Source organism: Cebus imitator, unplaced genomic scaffold (assembly GCF_001604975.1).
Source record: "Cebus imitator isolate Cc_AM_T3 unplaced genomic scaffold, Cebus_imitator-1.0 Scaffold105, whole genome shotgun sequence".
In the NCBI taxonomy this organism is placed as follows: domain Eukaryota; kingdom Metazoa; phylum Chordata; class Mammalia; order Primates; family Cebidae; genus Cebus; species Cebus imitator.
In genome coordinates this window covers 5125082-5141746 of record NW_016107420.1, presented here as the reverse complement: position 1 = coordinate 5141746, position 16665 = coordinate 5125082, and the positions used below count along the sequence as shown (strand labels likewise).

Sequence of the window (16665 nt, the reverse complement as noted above, 5' to 3'; positions counted from 1 at the left end):
TAACATATAAAAAATATCAATAATTAAATCTGCTTCTTTCACATTTACAAATAAAATGTTAAAAATGGATATATAAAATAATCATTGTTTTGAGACCAGCCTGAGCAACATAGCAAGACCCCATTATCTAAAGAAAGTATTATTAAAAAATTAGCTGGGCATGGTGGCTCACACCTGTAGTCCAGCTATTAGTGAGGCTCAGGTAGGAGGATCCTTGAGCCCACAAGATCAAGGCTGTAGTGAGCTATGATCATGTCCACTGCACTCCAGTCTGGGCAACAGAGCAAGACACTGTCTCTTAAAAAATAGAGTTTTTTTTTTTTGGAAATATTCATGCTCATGGTAAGCTATGCAAATAATACAAAAATGTAAAGCAAAGTTAAAAAAAATACTCTAAATGTCAACTTGGAGATAACCACTGGTGATTCGTTGATGAATACCATTCAATACAATCCTCTATTCCAATATTCAAAAATTAAGATATATGCTGTGGTATAATAACTAGAACTCTCTGAAAGTGACTCCTGAATCTCACTGGGTTACCAGGACAATGATCTAGGTTGGATGGGGCATCCCCCTTCCTCAGCAGGAGCGGTTGTACCTAAGCTCAGCTTTCCATTCGATGGGGTTCCCTCTCACAGCACAGGGTCTGTAACATCCTAAGATATCCAAGGTCTCCAGGTGCTAAGCAGCTCACACTTTGAGGCAAGTCCAAGACACCGCTAGCCACAAATTCAGACTGCCTGGTCAAGTAACCTGTGTCTTCCCCATTGACAGTACTGCTTTGTCACTTTTTCTCTATAAAAACATGGAGTATCAGCATGTCAACATTCCACTACTAGAATACAGATTTACACTGCAGACCCAGCAGTACTTTGACCTTAGCACACTGGTTGTAGAACAGTGGGAGAAGAAAGTGTTGTGCTTTCCCTTTCCCTGTTGTCTTTTGCCTTGTAAGTTTTACATTTCCCTAATAAGCCTTTTCCTTAACCTTTGCCATGTGATGTTAAAACATACATCCCAAACCCTGATGCATAACAGGTGGCAATCTAAATGGGAACTATATGATATGCAGAGGAAAACTCAGAAGGGATCTACCTTGCAGGAGAGTGGTAACCATAAGTCCTACTTTGAACACATGTATTTTTTTTCACAAATGGAATTGTATATTATGTTTTGCTTTTTGTATTACTCTTTTACTGATGTCATAACTTTTTCATGTTAATAATATAGATATAGACCATAATTTTTATGCTACATAGCTCTTCTTTGAAAATCAAATTCTGACTCTACCATTTACCACTTTTTAACATTGGGTAAGATACTTAACCTCTCTATGAAAGTTGTTAATGCAGCACCTAAAACACAATAAATGCTCAATCAAATTTGGTCTCCCTTTCTTTTCCCAAGGTACTTTAAAAGAGTATGATATTACTGCTAATAAAAAAGTATATGAAAGAAATGAAATTTAAACCATGAACTTCTCCCAACAGTTTTTCTCAAATAACATGGGGGTAAATATTCTTCCTAAGTATGAAGTAAAAATCTGTACTTCTAAAAGGTAAAAATCATAACAATATTATAATTTTCTGTTTACATATGCTTGTTTGATAAATAGATAGCCTAAGCCCAGTAACAGCTAACATAAAATTCAAAAAGACAATAAAGACAAAATGAAATTTAGTAAGATGAGGTTTAAGCAAGAAATATAGCTACTTCACAAAATTTATATCTTTAAGTACAAAGAATACTGCCGCTCTTTGGAAAGAATTGTATCCAGCTACATCAGTATTTAACTGCAGACTGTGAATATATTTAAGAAAAGAAAAACTTACCAAGACAATAGTAACAAATAAAGGAATTGCTAGTAGATGACATGATGAAAACAGACAGTAATGCTGAATATTTGCAGTTGGGTTTTAGGTAGTTACATTTCCTTTTTCTTTTTACCTTTTCTAGTTCTTCTTCCACTGCTTTTTTTTCCTTAATGACTCGTTCGATTTGGCCTTGTTTTTCAGTACACTCCTATAAATTCAAGTCATACTGTAAATAAATACACTTGGTAACAGCTTAAGAAAAGTGGGGAAAAATGGAGAAGTAAAATAATGTATTCATAATGGGAATATCATAGTTATCAAAACAAATAAGGTTATATTGATTAAAAACAAAACAAAAGTCAATCTTTGAAGAGCAGCCTAACCCAGGATTTCAGAAATTGCCTCCAGCTGTAGGATGCCAAGGAGTTCTAACTAAACAGACTACGAGGGAGACAGAGGTTGGGGAATTCCAAGTTAAAAAAAATAGAACCCCTTTCTCATACTATAGATTTTCTTTTTATATACTAACAGAACCAAATAACGGCACAAAACCCTCAGGGATTACCTATGGTCTAAAAGGTGTGTGGGTGTATAAATTCTAAAAGAGTTAACTTTTTTCTTTGAAAAAATTACAGCCAACAGAAATACTAAAAATATTTTACTACCATAAATATTTCTGTTCAAAAGATTTTAATCAGTATTTAGCAAGCATATCAATTAGATAATAAAATTTAACATTTTACTAATGCAACTAAAACAAAAAATCATTATAATTATTAGTTCCTCACAATTATTTGTAATTATATATTTATTTTGGAGAATGGGTAATGGGTATGGTTTTTTTTTCCTTTCTTTTTTTACTAATTGTGAATCAGGCTTTGGAGGAACCAGCTTTGCTAACAGCCTACTGCTTAATAATGATGTTCAATTATCTACATTTTATAGAGGAAGTGTATTTTAATATGTTTTTAAATTTTAAAGTAAGTTTCTAAATTATGACCTAAAATTATCACCATTGATTATAATGAAGATCTTTAACCCTATGTTACAAATCAGTTGACAAATTTAAATTTAATATCTTTTATTTAGAACCCTGAGTGTATAGGAAATGCAACATTAATATTCCAAATATTGATATTGTAAGTTGTTTAGGAGAGGGTAGTTTCAGCACTAAATCTGCAATTTACCTACGTTCGTAACTTCTCTCATGTGATTTTTAATATTTGTGATGATAACAAAGTGTGGCTCACACTTCTGGGACTGGCAAGTGAAATATAAAGAAACACATGTGTAAGTATGCTTCACATCCCTCTCTGCCCAATCCACCATTTCACTGACAAATGATGATGGCTGAAAGAATATTTGGTTAACCCGAGGGTAAAAAAGGTAAAATGAGACAGTGAAGTTTAAACCTTTAAAGAGAGTTACCATACTAATTTATTAGAAATGTACTATAATACTAAAGCAGACATTAAAAATTACACTGAAAAAGTTTTTAGAGATATTTTGCTTATCACCCCTGTCATGCCTAGGTTTGGGGGAAAATATGACAATAATATAGATTTTTTTCAGGTACTCATGGAGTATTTCCAAAATCATACTCTATAAAAGAAGTCTATAAAAGAAGTCTGAACACATATTAAGAACCAATATCCACCAGGTGTGGTGGCTCACGCCTGTAATCCTAGCACTTTGGGAGGCTGAGGCGGGCAGATCACCTGAGGTCAGGAGTTCGAGACCTGCCTGGTCAACATGGTGAAACCTTGTCTCTACTAAAAATACAAAAATTAGCTGGGTGTAGAGGCGAGTGCTTGTAATCATATCCACCTGGGAGGCTGAGGGAGGAGTATCGCTGGAACCCGGGAGGCAGAGCCTGCAGTGAGCTTCAGATCACACCACTGCACTCCAGCCTGGGTGACAGAGCAAGATTCTATCTCAAAAAAAAAAAAAAAAAAACCAATGTCATATAGACCATGACTGGTGCTGCCTCCCTAACCAAATAATAAATCAACAATAAAAGACAGGGTAAATTGTCATTTATTTAGAAACTAAAAAAAAGACTTCAAAAATTCATGCATCAAAGAAAAGATCATAATGAACATTTTATTTTTCTTCTGTAAGTTTGAACATTTTATAATTAATCGTAATTATTTGCTATAGATTAATAGCAATCTGCTACATGGCAGAATAAAACCTTGAATATTCTTAAGATCAACCATACCTTACTAGAGAAAACAAAGACTGTTAGGTAACTGTTGGTCTCCAAAGGGAGATATGTAGCTTGAAATACAATGGCTCTGGCTTTTTCTTAATCTATTAAATAATCTGCACACTCATCTAAAATACAAGTTTTTCTCCCTCCTGTGAGCATACCTTAATTTTGGGTTAGCAAAAGTATGCTTAACTTCCTTCCTGAATTTCATCGTGTAAATAGTATTGATGGATAGTACAGTGATACTAATTACTATTGGTATAGAGAGTAAAATTATTAGTTAATAATAGAAAACAATAGCAAGCATCAGGTTATTATGCTTCAAACTGTAGCTTAGATTTTCTAAGAAAATCTGTCTTAAAGTAGCCAAAGATGTTTTCCTTCGAATGTATTTTTAACATACTTGATATTTGAAACTTTTCAATTAGACAGTATAGTTCTCCCCATAGAATCAACATGACTATCAGATGTTTTATATCTTTAGAAAAATCAGTTAGCTCTGAAGTAGAATTGTTTTACTATAAGAAACACATTTTGCAATAATGGAAATTGTCATTATTTTTACTGTAAAGTGAGTTTAATATAGCTCTGGTTGTTACACAGCTAACAATGATTTGAAAAATCCATGCAGGTCTTAGCCAGTCCTTGCTCCTTTGAGAATATAGAAAGAATGAATGTTCTTGCCCTTGCAGGTTTGCAATCCATTAAATGATCTTGGACTAGGGTAGTACCCTTCTACTCCTCTTTTTACCACAAAGATATGGATCTCTTGATAGCTAATCGGCCCATGAAAGAGAACAAGCAGAGAGAGATCCAAGATGGCTGATCACTAGCAGCTCGGGATTGTAGCTCCCAGTGAAAGTGCAGAGAACGAGAAAACGCCACATTTTCAGACGAATTTTTGTTGCTAACACACCAGGAGATTCCCAGTGGAAGAGCCCCACGGGTCGCCAGTGCAACTCTTGTGGCTGGAGAGGCAGTTTTCCCGCTGCCTTGGTGCACCGGTTCTTGGTGCGGAGTCAGAAAATCACCATCAATCTTAACACCGCTGTTTTGGCCGGCACAATGGGTTGCTCAGATTTTAGCGCTGGGAATCAACAAGTTGGACGTCCACTCAGGAACCCAATTATAAAGACGGTAATTATAAAGACCACAGATGGTTAAATCTATAAAGAAGGGAAGAAACCAGCCTAAAAAGGCTGAAAATACCCAAAATCATAACGCCTCTCCCTCTACAGGGGATCACAGCTCCTCATCAGCAACGGAACAAGGTCTGATAAAGAATGAGTGTGTTCTATTAACAGAAGCAGGCTTCAAAAGGTGGATGATAAGAAACTTCTGTGAATTAAAAGAACTTGTTCTAACCCAATGCAAAGAAACTAAGAACTTTGAAAAAAGGTTTGACGAAACGTTAACAAGAATACACAATTTAGAGAGGAATATAAGTGAATTAATGGAGCTGAAAAAGACAACACGAGAACTTTGTGAAGTATGCACAAGTTTTAACAGCCAAATTGATCAAGCAGAAGAAAAGATATCAGAGGTCGAAGACCAACTTAATGAAATAAAATGAGAAGACAAGATTAGAGAAAAAAGGATAGAAAGGAACGAGCAGTCTCCAAGAAATATAGGACTATGTGAAAAGACCTAATCTACGCTTGATAGGTGTACCTGAATGTGACGAAGATAATCAATCCAAGCTGGTAAATATGTTTCAGGATATTATTCAGGAAAACTTTCCCAACCTAGCAAGGCAGGACAATATTCAACTCCAGGTAATACAGAGTACACCACAAAGATATTCCTCAAGAAGACCAATGTCACGGCTTGTTATTTTCTTCCCTCATTTTTTTTTTTCATGTCTCATACCCATTTTTAGACTGCATTCTAGCCCGGGCAATAAAGCAACACCCCCATTCTCTCTCCCTCTTCCTCTTTCTTCCTCTCCTTCATTCTTTTAATTATTCTTTTTTTCTTTCTTTCTCTCTTCCTTTTTCTTTTTTTTTTTTCTAAAAAAGAAACAGGGTCTCATTCTGTCTCCCAGGCTAAAGTGCAATGACATAATCATAGATCACTGCAGCCTCAATCTCCTAGCTCAGGTGATATGCTCACTTCAGCCTCTCAAGTAGCTGGGATTATAGGTGTGCACCACCACACCAGGCTAATTAAAAAAAAAAAAAAAAAAAAAAAGAAAGAGAACAAGCAAAATAACTGGGTGATAGAAAAGGAAGAAAAATGTGTAGCAACAAAAAATTACACATGACTAATTGGCCACATTGCATCCCATTAATTTCAGTTGATGTTCCTACATTATTAAAAGAAGTGACATTAAACAAACAAATACAAAATAAATGTTCCTTGTTCTATTCCATTTGGGACCAATACACAATGATTAAGATCCCAACATGTGCTCTCCAAAGTTTGTAGAATGGAGCGAGAAAATGTGATCCCTCTTTCAGAGTGTTTAAATGTATCGTTCAGTTGATACATATTTAAAAATATACTGTGCAAAACACTGTCCCAGGCAAACAACAGGGAAAACAAAGGAAGCCCTAAGACTCTACTGTGTTGAGATGCTACAATCTAATTGCAGAAATAAGATTTTCATGGAGAGAGACAGAGTGTGTATACTCAACATACACCCAATGCATAACATTTATTACAAGATACGATTCATTGCTAAATTTTTTAATAGAGATTAAAAGTGATACAGGGATTCAGAAAAGATCAGAGTTTGTAAAGTTATAAATATTTTCTTGATTCCTGTAAATTGTTATATTTTTATTCTCCTGTAAGCAAGGTTATTAAATTTCATTAAATCAAATCTGCAAGTTAAACTTATATTTCCAGTCCCACCTCTAGACACACAAGTATTCTTGGCCTTCCCCTCTTAGCCTACTCATTGCTCAGTATTCATTTATTTTAGGAAGCTTTCTTTCTTCCTTCCCACTGTCATATATACTTTCTCTTTCTCCTTGGTTTCCCAGATAAACCCAGCATATGATAGGAGCTACAGCAAGCAATAGCACCCTGTAAATTCTCTGTCAAAGACGCAACATTACAGTAAAATGTGATAAATACAATCTATCTTTCCTGCTAGAACATAAGCCACAAGACTGCTGCAAACATGTCTATCCGGATTTTCACTTTTTTCCTAGTACCTAGCCAGGGCTTGGTTTAATAAGTATCTTTTGAATGAATGAATCCCCAATAGTATATATCTTGGCCTTTAAAATAAGCAATATTTGGAAGAAAATATCAATATGGTCAAACATACCATTTGAAGGGCTGTAAGTTCTTCTGTTAATCGAGAAATTTGTATATTATATTGTTTTTTTCTGTTTGCAACCTGTAAATTAAGACATTTACTCATTATTTGGGTCTACAATAAAAATGGTTAATATCTGATAAAAACAATTCAGATAATAATTTTGATAAAAATAAAATTGCAACTTTTAGGGCATAAAAGATAAATAAGCACACAATATATTAAAGAGCCAAGAATTTGTCATGGAAGTGGAAGGAGAGTGAACAGAATGGTATATCCAAAAGGACCGTGGTTGTTAAACATTTTGGTCTTAGGATGCTTTTATCTACAATTTAAAAAAAGACCTTTTGCTTATAATGGATTCTTTCTATGAAATTTCATTTCTATCATATTAGAAATGAGAACAGAAAATTTAAAAACATTTACTTATTAATCTCTTCAAAAATAATTTATTACTGGTTAACGTCAACAATATTTTCTATGAGAAATAAGTATATTCTCCAAAACTAAATTTTTTTTAGAAGAGTGGCATTTTAAAAATACTTTTGCAAATTTCCTTAATGTCTGGCTGAATAGAAGCTAGATTTTGATATCTGCTTCTGTATTCAACGTGTTGTGCTGTCACATATCATATAGCCGCTGGAAAACAACGTTGCACACATGAGAGAATGAGAGTGAAAAAGGCAGACAATGTCTTAACCACAATTATAAAAGTAGGTGTGACCTTGTGGCCTTCCTGAAAAATATTTTGAAACTGCTGCTATAAAGCAAGTCAAGAGAAACAGAATCACACATTGAAAATGTAGTAACTTTTCAGGTGCTTTTGATTCATAAATAGAAGAACTTTTTAATAACACACATCACATCCCAGTATTAAGTAAATTACTTTTACTTCTTAAGATATTTAAATTAACATTAAATACAAAATAAATTAACATTTAAATATCTTCAGAAAGAATACAATTAATGTGCACAGAGTATTTTGAAGAATTAGTCATATCTCATTGGGATTCCTCTATGACAATAATTTTTTTCTAGTAACTATTTATGCTTTTTAAAAAGACTGTGAAGAATACTGATGCCAATCATGTATCATCAGTAAACTTTTGTGATCTAAAGGTCTTTGGGAATTTTCTAGTATCTTATAAGATGGACTATTTTGAAAATATGATGTAAACCTTGTTTAGAACATTTACAATACTATCATGTACTTTATATGGTTAATTAATATGAGTTATCTTTTCCAAGGCCTGCCAAGCATATGATTTCTGAGTTTGTTTTAGCTCTTTTTATTTTCATTTATTTATTTTTTTGACCACAGTCAACAGTAATTTAGTGTACATTTAAAAATAACTAAAAGAGTATAATTGGAATGTTAGTAACACAAAGAAATGATAAATACTTGAGGTGACAGATATCCCATTTACCCTGATGTGATTATGCACTGTATGTCTGCGTTAAAATATCTCATGTATCCCATAAATATATACATCTATTTATACCCATAAAAGTTAAAATTTAAAAAAGAAGTGCATTCCAGACAGGTCAGGTAAGCAGGGAGACACCGGTAGGTGCCATGGTTCTAGAAAGACACTTTCAAGAAAAGTTCACCTGGCTGAGCGTGGTGGCTCATGCCTGTAATCCCAGCACTTTGGGAGGCCAAGGTGGGTGGATCATGAGGTCAAGAGATCGAGACAATCCTGGCCAACATGGTGAAACCCCGGCAAATAAAAATACAAAAATTAGCTAAGTGTGGTGGTACATGCCTGTAGTTCCAGCTACTCAGGAGGCTGAGGCAGAATCATTTGATCCCTGGAGGCAGAGGTTGCAGTGAGCCAAGATCACACCACTGCACTCCAGCCTAGTAACAAAGCGAGATTCGGTCTCAAAAAAATAAAAAAAAAAGAAGTTCACCTGTGACAAATGGATTAGGAATCTAGAGTCCTCAGTCCCAGTGACTGAAAAGAAGACTATTTAGATACAAAATCTCAAGTATTGTCCATAAATATTAAGACTATGAACTTTGCTATCTTCTTAAACTCTGTCTTGTGAAGAGTATCTTGAAAGTACATATTTTATTCAATAAATATCAGTAAAATATCACTAATTTCTCAATTGTGATCTAATTTCTAACATCCTCTCAGCTATTCATTTTTTAAAAAAATACTTTAAGTTCTGGAATACATGTGCATAATGTGAAAGTTTGTTCCATAAGTATACATGTGCCATGGTTGTTTGCCATACCCATCAACCCATCATCTACATTAGGTATTTCTCTTAATGCTATCCCTCCCCTAGCTCCCCAACCCTGAACAAGCCCCGGTGTGTGATATCCCCCTCCCTGTGTCCATGTGTTCTCACTGTTCAACTCCCACTTATGAGTGAGAACATGCAGTGTTTGGTTTTCTGTTCCTGTTTTAGTTTGCTGAGTATGATGGTTTCCAACTTCATCCATGTCCCTGCAAAGGACATGAACTCTGAACTCATCCTTTTTTTATGGCTGCACAGTATTCCGTGGTGTATATGTGCCACATTTTCTTTATCCAGTCTTTCACTGATGGGCATTTGGGTTGGTTCCAAGTCTTTGCTATTGTGAACAGTGCTGCAGTAAACGTATGTGTGCATGTTTAGCTCTTTTTAAGGTTATAATTTGATGTAGACTTTTCTTATGATTATATTAAGAATCAATGCATTCTATTTATGGATCAGTAACAATAACAGATAGCATTTATTGAGGATTAATATGTGTTAGGTACTATTCAGAGTTCTTTACATGTATTATCTCATTAATTCTCACAACAATCCAATGAGGTAGTTATTATTTCCATTACAGACGGGGAAGGCTCAGGCACAGAGAAATTAAATCATAAATGTTCCTATAATACAAACATTTTGGTTCTTATAAGCTCTGTAATGTCTGTCTCTCTCCCACATAATTTCTAAAATGTGTTCTTTTTAGTATCTAGAAATGATACAGCTAACTTAAGGGTTTATGACAATAGTAGGGTATATATTTTGAAATATATTTATAGTAATCCTGGCAAATACAGATGAATCAAACTATTCATGTCTTTATAAAGGACTGTGTAGAACCATTGACGCTGATGACATACATAAATAAACTTCTATGCTCCAAAGGTCACACAGAATTTTCTAGAGCTAGTGTCTAATGAAACAAAATGTAAACATTTGTCATGTGAGGAAACCCATATTTCTGTGAGACAGTTTACTGGGGTTGGGGTTTTGAAGTGTGTTTAGGGACTAATATCCTTCTCTCATCCTAACCTCACTTTAAATAAGCATTCCCCTCTATAATTTTAGGAATAGTAAGGATATTTTAAACGAAATAGTAAGACAAACCATTAAGAAACAGGAAAATCCACTGACGGCACTAGCCATGACATGAAATAAAAAGTAAACAATGTATTTTTTTTTTTTACAAATCTTATTTGAGAAATATTTTCTTATTTATTTATTTTTAAATTATACTTTAAGTTCTGGGGTACATGTGCAGATCGTGCAGGATTGTTACACAGGTATACACATGTCATGGTGGTTTGCTGCATTCATCCCCACATCATCTACATTAGGTATTTCTCCTAATGTTACTCCAATATTTTCATATTTTAAAAAATAATAAAGCCACTATAATATTTTTATTCAATTTTATAGCTAGAACAGAAATACATGAAAATTTATTCATTTTATTTACTTTAGTCAATAAGAAGAGATACCTGTAAAGTTATTCTCAATTCAACAGGTTAATTCTAGATATTTAAAGGACATGCCATGAATAATTTGGGATTAAATGAAAATTCAAAGAACAATGCTAAAAATAGTGTCTATCTCTGGGTATTAAACTTTTAATTTTAATTTTCTTTTATACATATTTTTCATTTATACATATTTTCCATTTCTTTTTACAAAGAGCATATATCACTACTAGTAATAATTTTAAAAGTTTACTTAAGACAGGTTGGGATCCAAGATGGCTGAACAGGAATGGCTCTGGAGTGCAGTTCCCAGAGAGAACAACGCAGAGGGTGAGTGATCACTGCATTTCCAAATGAGCTTTTACTGCCCACAGAACAGGAGATTCTCGGGCTGAAAAGCGCCACAAATTTCCAGCAAGGCTGTTTCAGCTGGCACTGTGGGTCTCCGCACAAAAACTCACAGAAATCTGGGCGGCAGTTTCAACAGGCGCCTGGAATATCTGGGATATAGAGCTGCCCATTCAACTGAAAAAAAAAAAAAAAAAAAAAAAAAAAAAAAAAAAAAAAAAAAAAAAAAAAAAAAAAAAAAAAAAAAAAAAAAAAAAAAAAAAAAAAAAGGGGGGGGCAGAAACAGGGAGCCAGGTGATGTGGCTCAGCAGGTCCCACACCCCACAAAACCCAGCAATCTGGAACGCTCAGGATTAACAGTTTCACAGCAAGTGCAGCTGGATCCAGGATGGTCCAGCATGGTGGGGGTAAGGGCATCAGCCATTACTGAGGCAGTCCACCACTGCTGAGGCAGTCCGCCATTACCAAGGCAGACCGCCATTAAGGAGGAAGTTCTAACTGTACCTCTGTAAACAAAACCACCAGGAAGTTCACCCAGCAGCTGGACAGAGCCCACAGCAGCTCAGTAACGCCTCTGCTGGCAGACTGTGACTAGACCAACACCTTGCAGGGCAGGGCATCTCTGAAAAGAGGTAGCAGCACGGCAGGAAATTATAAATAAAGCCCTACTTTCCAAGGACAGATCACCTGGGAAAAAAGGTATTTATGAGTTCCACTCCAGTAGACTTAAACATACCTGCCCAGAAGCTCTGAATGGAACAATGGAGCTGAGAGTTCAGCACTCGAGCTCCTATAAGGGACAGACTGCCACCTCAAGCAGCTCCCTGACCATCGTATATAAAAAGAGACACCTCATAAAGGAGAGCTCGGGCTGACATTTGGCGGATACCCTCACTGGATGAAGAAAACATAAGAAGAAACTTGCAGCAACCCTTACTGCTCTGTAGCTGCTGCAGGTAAGCCCCAGGTAAGCAGGGTCTGGAGTGTACAGGGGCAAGACTGTTAGAAGGAAAACTAAAAAACAGAAAGAAATAACTTCAACATCAACAAAAAGGACGTCAACTCAGAGACCCCATCTGAAAGTCACCAACTAAAAAGACCACAGGTAGATAAATCCACAAAGATGGAAAAAAAACAGTGCAAAAAGGATGAAAACAGCCAAAACCATAATGCCTCTCCTCCAAGGGATCAGAACTCCTGACTAGCAAGAGAACAAAGCTGGAGGGAGAACGAGTCTGATGAATTGACAGAAACAGGCTTCAAAAGGTGGGTAATAACAAACTTCTCAGAGCTAAAAGAATATGATCTAACCCAATGCAAAGAAACTAAGAACCTTGAAAAAAGATTTGACAAAATGATAATGGGAATGAACAGCTTACAGAAGAATATAAATGACTTGATGGAGCTGAAAAATACAACATGAGAACTTAGAGAAGCAAACACAAATTTCAATAGCCGAATTGATCAAGCAGAAGAAAGGATATCAGAGATTGAAGATCAACTCAATGAAATAAAACAAGAAGGCAAGATTAGAGAAAAAAGAGTGAAAAGAAATGAACAAACCATCCAAGAAATATGGGATTATGTGAAAAGACCTAATCTACATTTGAAAGGTGTACCTGAGTGTGATGGAGAGAATGAATCCAAGCTAGAAAACACTCTTCAGGATATTATCCAGGAGAACTTCCCCAACCTAGAAAGGCAGGCCAATATTCAAGCCCAGGAAATACAGAGAACACCATAAAAATATTTCTCAAGAAAAGCAACCCCAAGGCACATAATCATCAGATTCACCAGGGTTGAAATGAAGGAAAAAATGGTAAGGGAAGCCAGAGAGAAAGATTGGGTTACCCACAAAGGGAAGCCCATCAGACTAACAGCAGATCTCTCAGCAGAAACCCTATAAGCCAGAAGAGAGTGGGGGCCAATATTCAACATCCTTAAGAAAAGAACTTTCAACCTAGAATTTCATATCCAGCTGAACTAAGCTTCATAAGTGAAGGAGAAATAAAATCCTTTACAAACAAGCAATTGGTGAGAGATGTCATCTCCACCAGGCCTGTCTTACAAGAGCTCCTGAAAGAAGCACTAAACATAGAAAAGAACAACCAGTACCAGCCACTCCAAAAACGTACCACATGGGAAAGGGCATTCACACAATGAAGAAACTGCATCGACTAACAGGCAAAACAACCAGCTAGCATTAAAATGGCAGGGTCAAATTCACACGTAACAATATTAACCCTAAATGTAAATGGACTAAATGCCCCAATCAAAAGATACAGACTGGCAAATTGGATAAAAAGCCAAAACCCATCGGTGTGCTGTATCCAGGAAATCCATCTCACATGCAAGGATACACAAAGGCTCAAAATAAAGGGATGGGGGAAGATTTACCAAGCAAATGGAGAGCAAAAAAAAGCAGGTGTTGCAATTCTCATCTCTGATAAAATAGACTCTAAAGCAACAAAGATCAAAAGAGACAAAGAAGGACATTACATAACGGTAAAAGGATCAATGCAACAAGAAGAGCTAACGATCCTAAATGTATACGCACCCAATACAGTAGCACCCAGATACATAAAGCAAGTTCTTAATGACTTACTCCCACACAATAATAGTGGGAGACTTTAACACCCCATTGTCAATATTAGACAGATCAAGCAGGCAGAAAATTAACAAGGATATCCAGGACTTGAACTCAGACCTGGACCAAGCAAACCTAATAGACATTTACAGAACTCTCCATCCCAAATCCATAGAATATACATTCTTCTCAGCACCACATCACACATACTCTAAAATTGACCACATAATTGGGAGTAAATCAATCCTCAGCAAATGCAAAAGAACAGAAATCATAACAGTCTCTTAGACCACAGTGCAATCAAGTTAGAAATCAGAATTCAGAAACTAACTCAGAACTGCACAGCCTCATGGAAACTGAACATGTGGCTCTTGAATGTTGACAGGGTTAACAATGAAATGAAGGCAGAAATAAAGATGTTCTTTGAAACCAATGAGAATGAAGACACAACATACCAGAATCTCTGGGACACATTTAAAGCAGTCTCTAGAGGAAAATATACAGCAATAAGTGCCCAAATGAGAAGAAAGGAGAGATGTAAAATTGACGCCCTATTGTCAAAATTGAAAGAGCTAGAGGAGCAAGATAAAAAAAAAACTCAAAACCTAGCAGAAGAGAAGAAATAACTAAGATCAGAGCAGAACTGAAGAAGATAGAGATACAAAAAATCCTTCAAAAAATCAATAAATCCAGGAGCTGATTTTTCGAAAAGATCAACAAAATAGACAGACCACTAGCCAGATTAATAAAAAAGAAAAGAGAGAATAACCAAATTGATGCAATAAAAAAAGATAAAGGGAATATCACCACAGATTCCACAGAAATTCAAACCATCATCAGAGATTATTACAAATAACGTTATGCACATAAAGTAGTAAACCTGGAAGAAATGGATGAATTCCTGGACACTTGCCTCCTCCCAAGCCTAAACCAGGAAGAAGTCGCAACCCTGAATAGACCAATAACAAGGTCTCAAGTTGAGGCAGCAATTAAGAGCCTACCACCGTAAAAAAATCCCAGGTCCAGATGGGTTCACAGCCGAATTCTACCAGACATACAAAGAGGAGCTGGTACCATTCCTTCTGAAACTACTCCAAATAATCCAAAAAGAGGGACTCCTTCCCAAATCATTTTATGAGACTAACATCATCCTGATACCAAAACCTGGCAGAGACTCAACAAGAAAAGAAAACTTCAGGCCAATATCCATGATGAACATAGATGCAAAAATTTTCAATAAAATACTGGCAAGTACATTGCAACAGCACATCAAAAACAATATCCACCATGATCAAGTAGGTTTCATCCCGGGGTGCAAGGCTAGTTCAACATATGCAAGTCTATAAACGTAATTCACCACATAAACAGAACCGAAGACAAAAACCACGATTATGTCAATTGATGCAGAGAAGGCCTTTGACAAAATTCAACAGCCCTTTATGCTAAAAACCCTCAATAAACCAGGTATTGAGGGAACGTATCTCAAAATAATAAAAGCTATTTATGACAAAGCAACAGCCAATATCATACTGAATGAGCAAAAACTAGAAGCATTCCCTTTGAAATGTGGCACTAGACAAGGATGCCCTCTCTCACCACTAATATTCAATATAGGACTGGAAGTTCTGGCCAGAGCAATCAGGCAAGAAAAAGAAATAAAGGTATTTAAATAGGAAAGGAGGAAGTCAAATTGTCTCTATTTGCAGACGACATGATTGTATATCTAGAAGACCTCATCGTCTCAGCCCAAAATCTCCTGAAACTGGTAAGTAACTTCAGCAAAGTCTCAGGATGCAAAATCAATGTGCAAAAGTCACAAATATTCCTATACACCAATAACAGACTTAATGAGAGCCAAATCAAGAACGAAGTGCCATTCACAATTGCTACAAAGAGAATAAAATACCTAGGAATACAACTAATAAGGAACATAAAGGACCTCCTCAAGGACAACTACAAACCACTGCTCAACGAAGTAAGAGAGGACACAAACAGATGGAGAAACATTCCATGCTCATGGTTAGGAAGAATCAATATCGTGAAAATGGCCAACTGCCCAAAGCAATTTACAGATTCAATGCTATCCCCATCAAGCTACTAATGACCTTCTTCACAGAACTGGAAAAAAACACCTTAAACTTCATATGGAACCAAAAGAGATCCTGCACAGCCAAGTCATTTCTAAGCAAAAAGAACAAAGCGGGACGCATCACACTACCAGACTTCAAACTATACTACAAGGCTACAGTAATCAAAACAGCATGGTACTGGTACCAAAACAGAGATATAGACCAATGGAACAGAACAGAGGCTTCGGGGGCAACACAACATATCTACAACCATCCGATCTTCGACAAAACTGACAAAAACAAGCAATGGGGAAAGGATTCCCCGTTTAATAAAAGGTGTTGGGAAAACTGGCTAGCATGTGCAGAAAGCAGAAATTGGACACCTTCCTGACACCTTACACTAAAATGAACTCCAGATGGATTAAAGACTTAAACATAAGACCTAACGCCATAAAACTCTAGAATAAAATCTAGGCAAAACCATTCAGGCAAAAAACCCTAGAAGAAAATCTAGGCAAAAGTCCTTGCGTAGGCAAGGGCTTCATGACCAAAACACCAAAAGCATTAGCAACAAAAGCCAAAATAGACAAATGGGACCTAATCAAACTTCCCAGCTTCTGCAAGGCAAAAGAAACAGTCATTAGAGTGAAT

General features: G+C 35.9%; 1 protein-coding gene across 1 annotated transcript in view; it reads right to left on the bottom strand.

Moving 5' to 3' along the window:
- Positions 1-16665, bottom strand: part of SCLT1 (sodium channel and clathrin linker 1) — a 231598-nt gene that overhangs the window by 62717 nt on the left and 152216 nt on the right. Inside the window, exons 14-15 of the mRNA XM_017537647.2 lie at positions 7307-7378; positions 1951-2025 (exon numbers count right to left, since the gene is read on the bottom strand). Coding sequence (XP_017393136.1) covers positions 1951-2025; positions 7307-7378 — 147 coding nt within the window. The remainder of the gene's footprint in view (positions 1-1950; positions 2026-7306; positions 7379-16665) is intronic.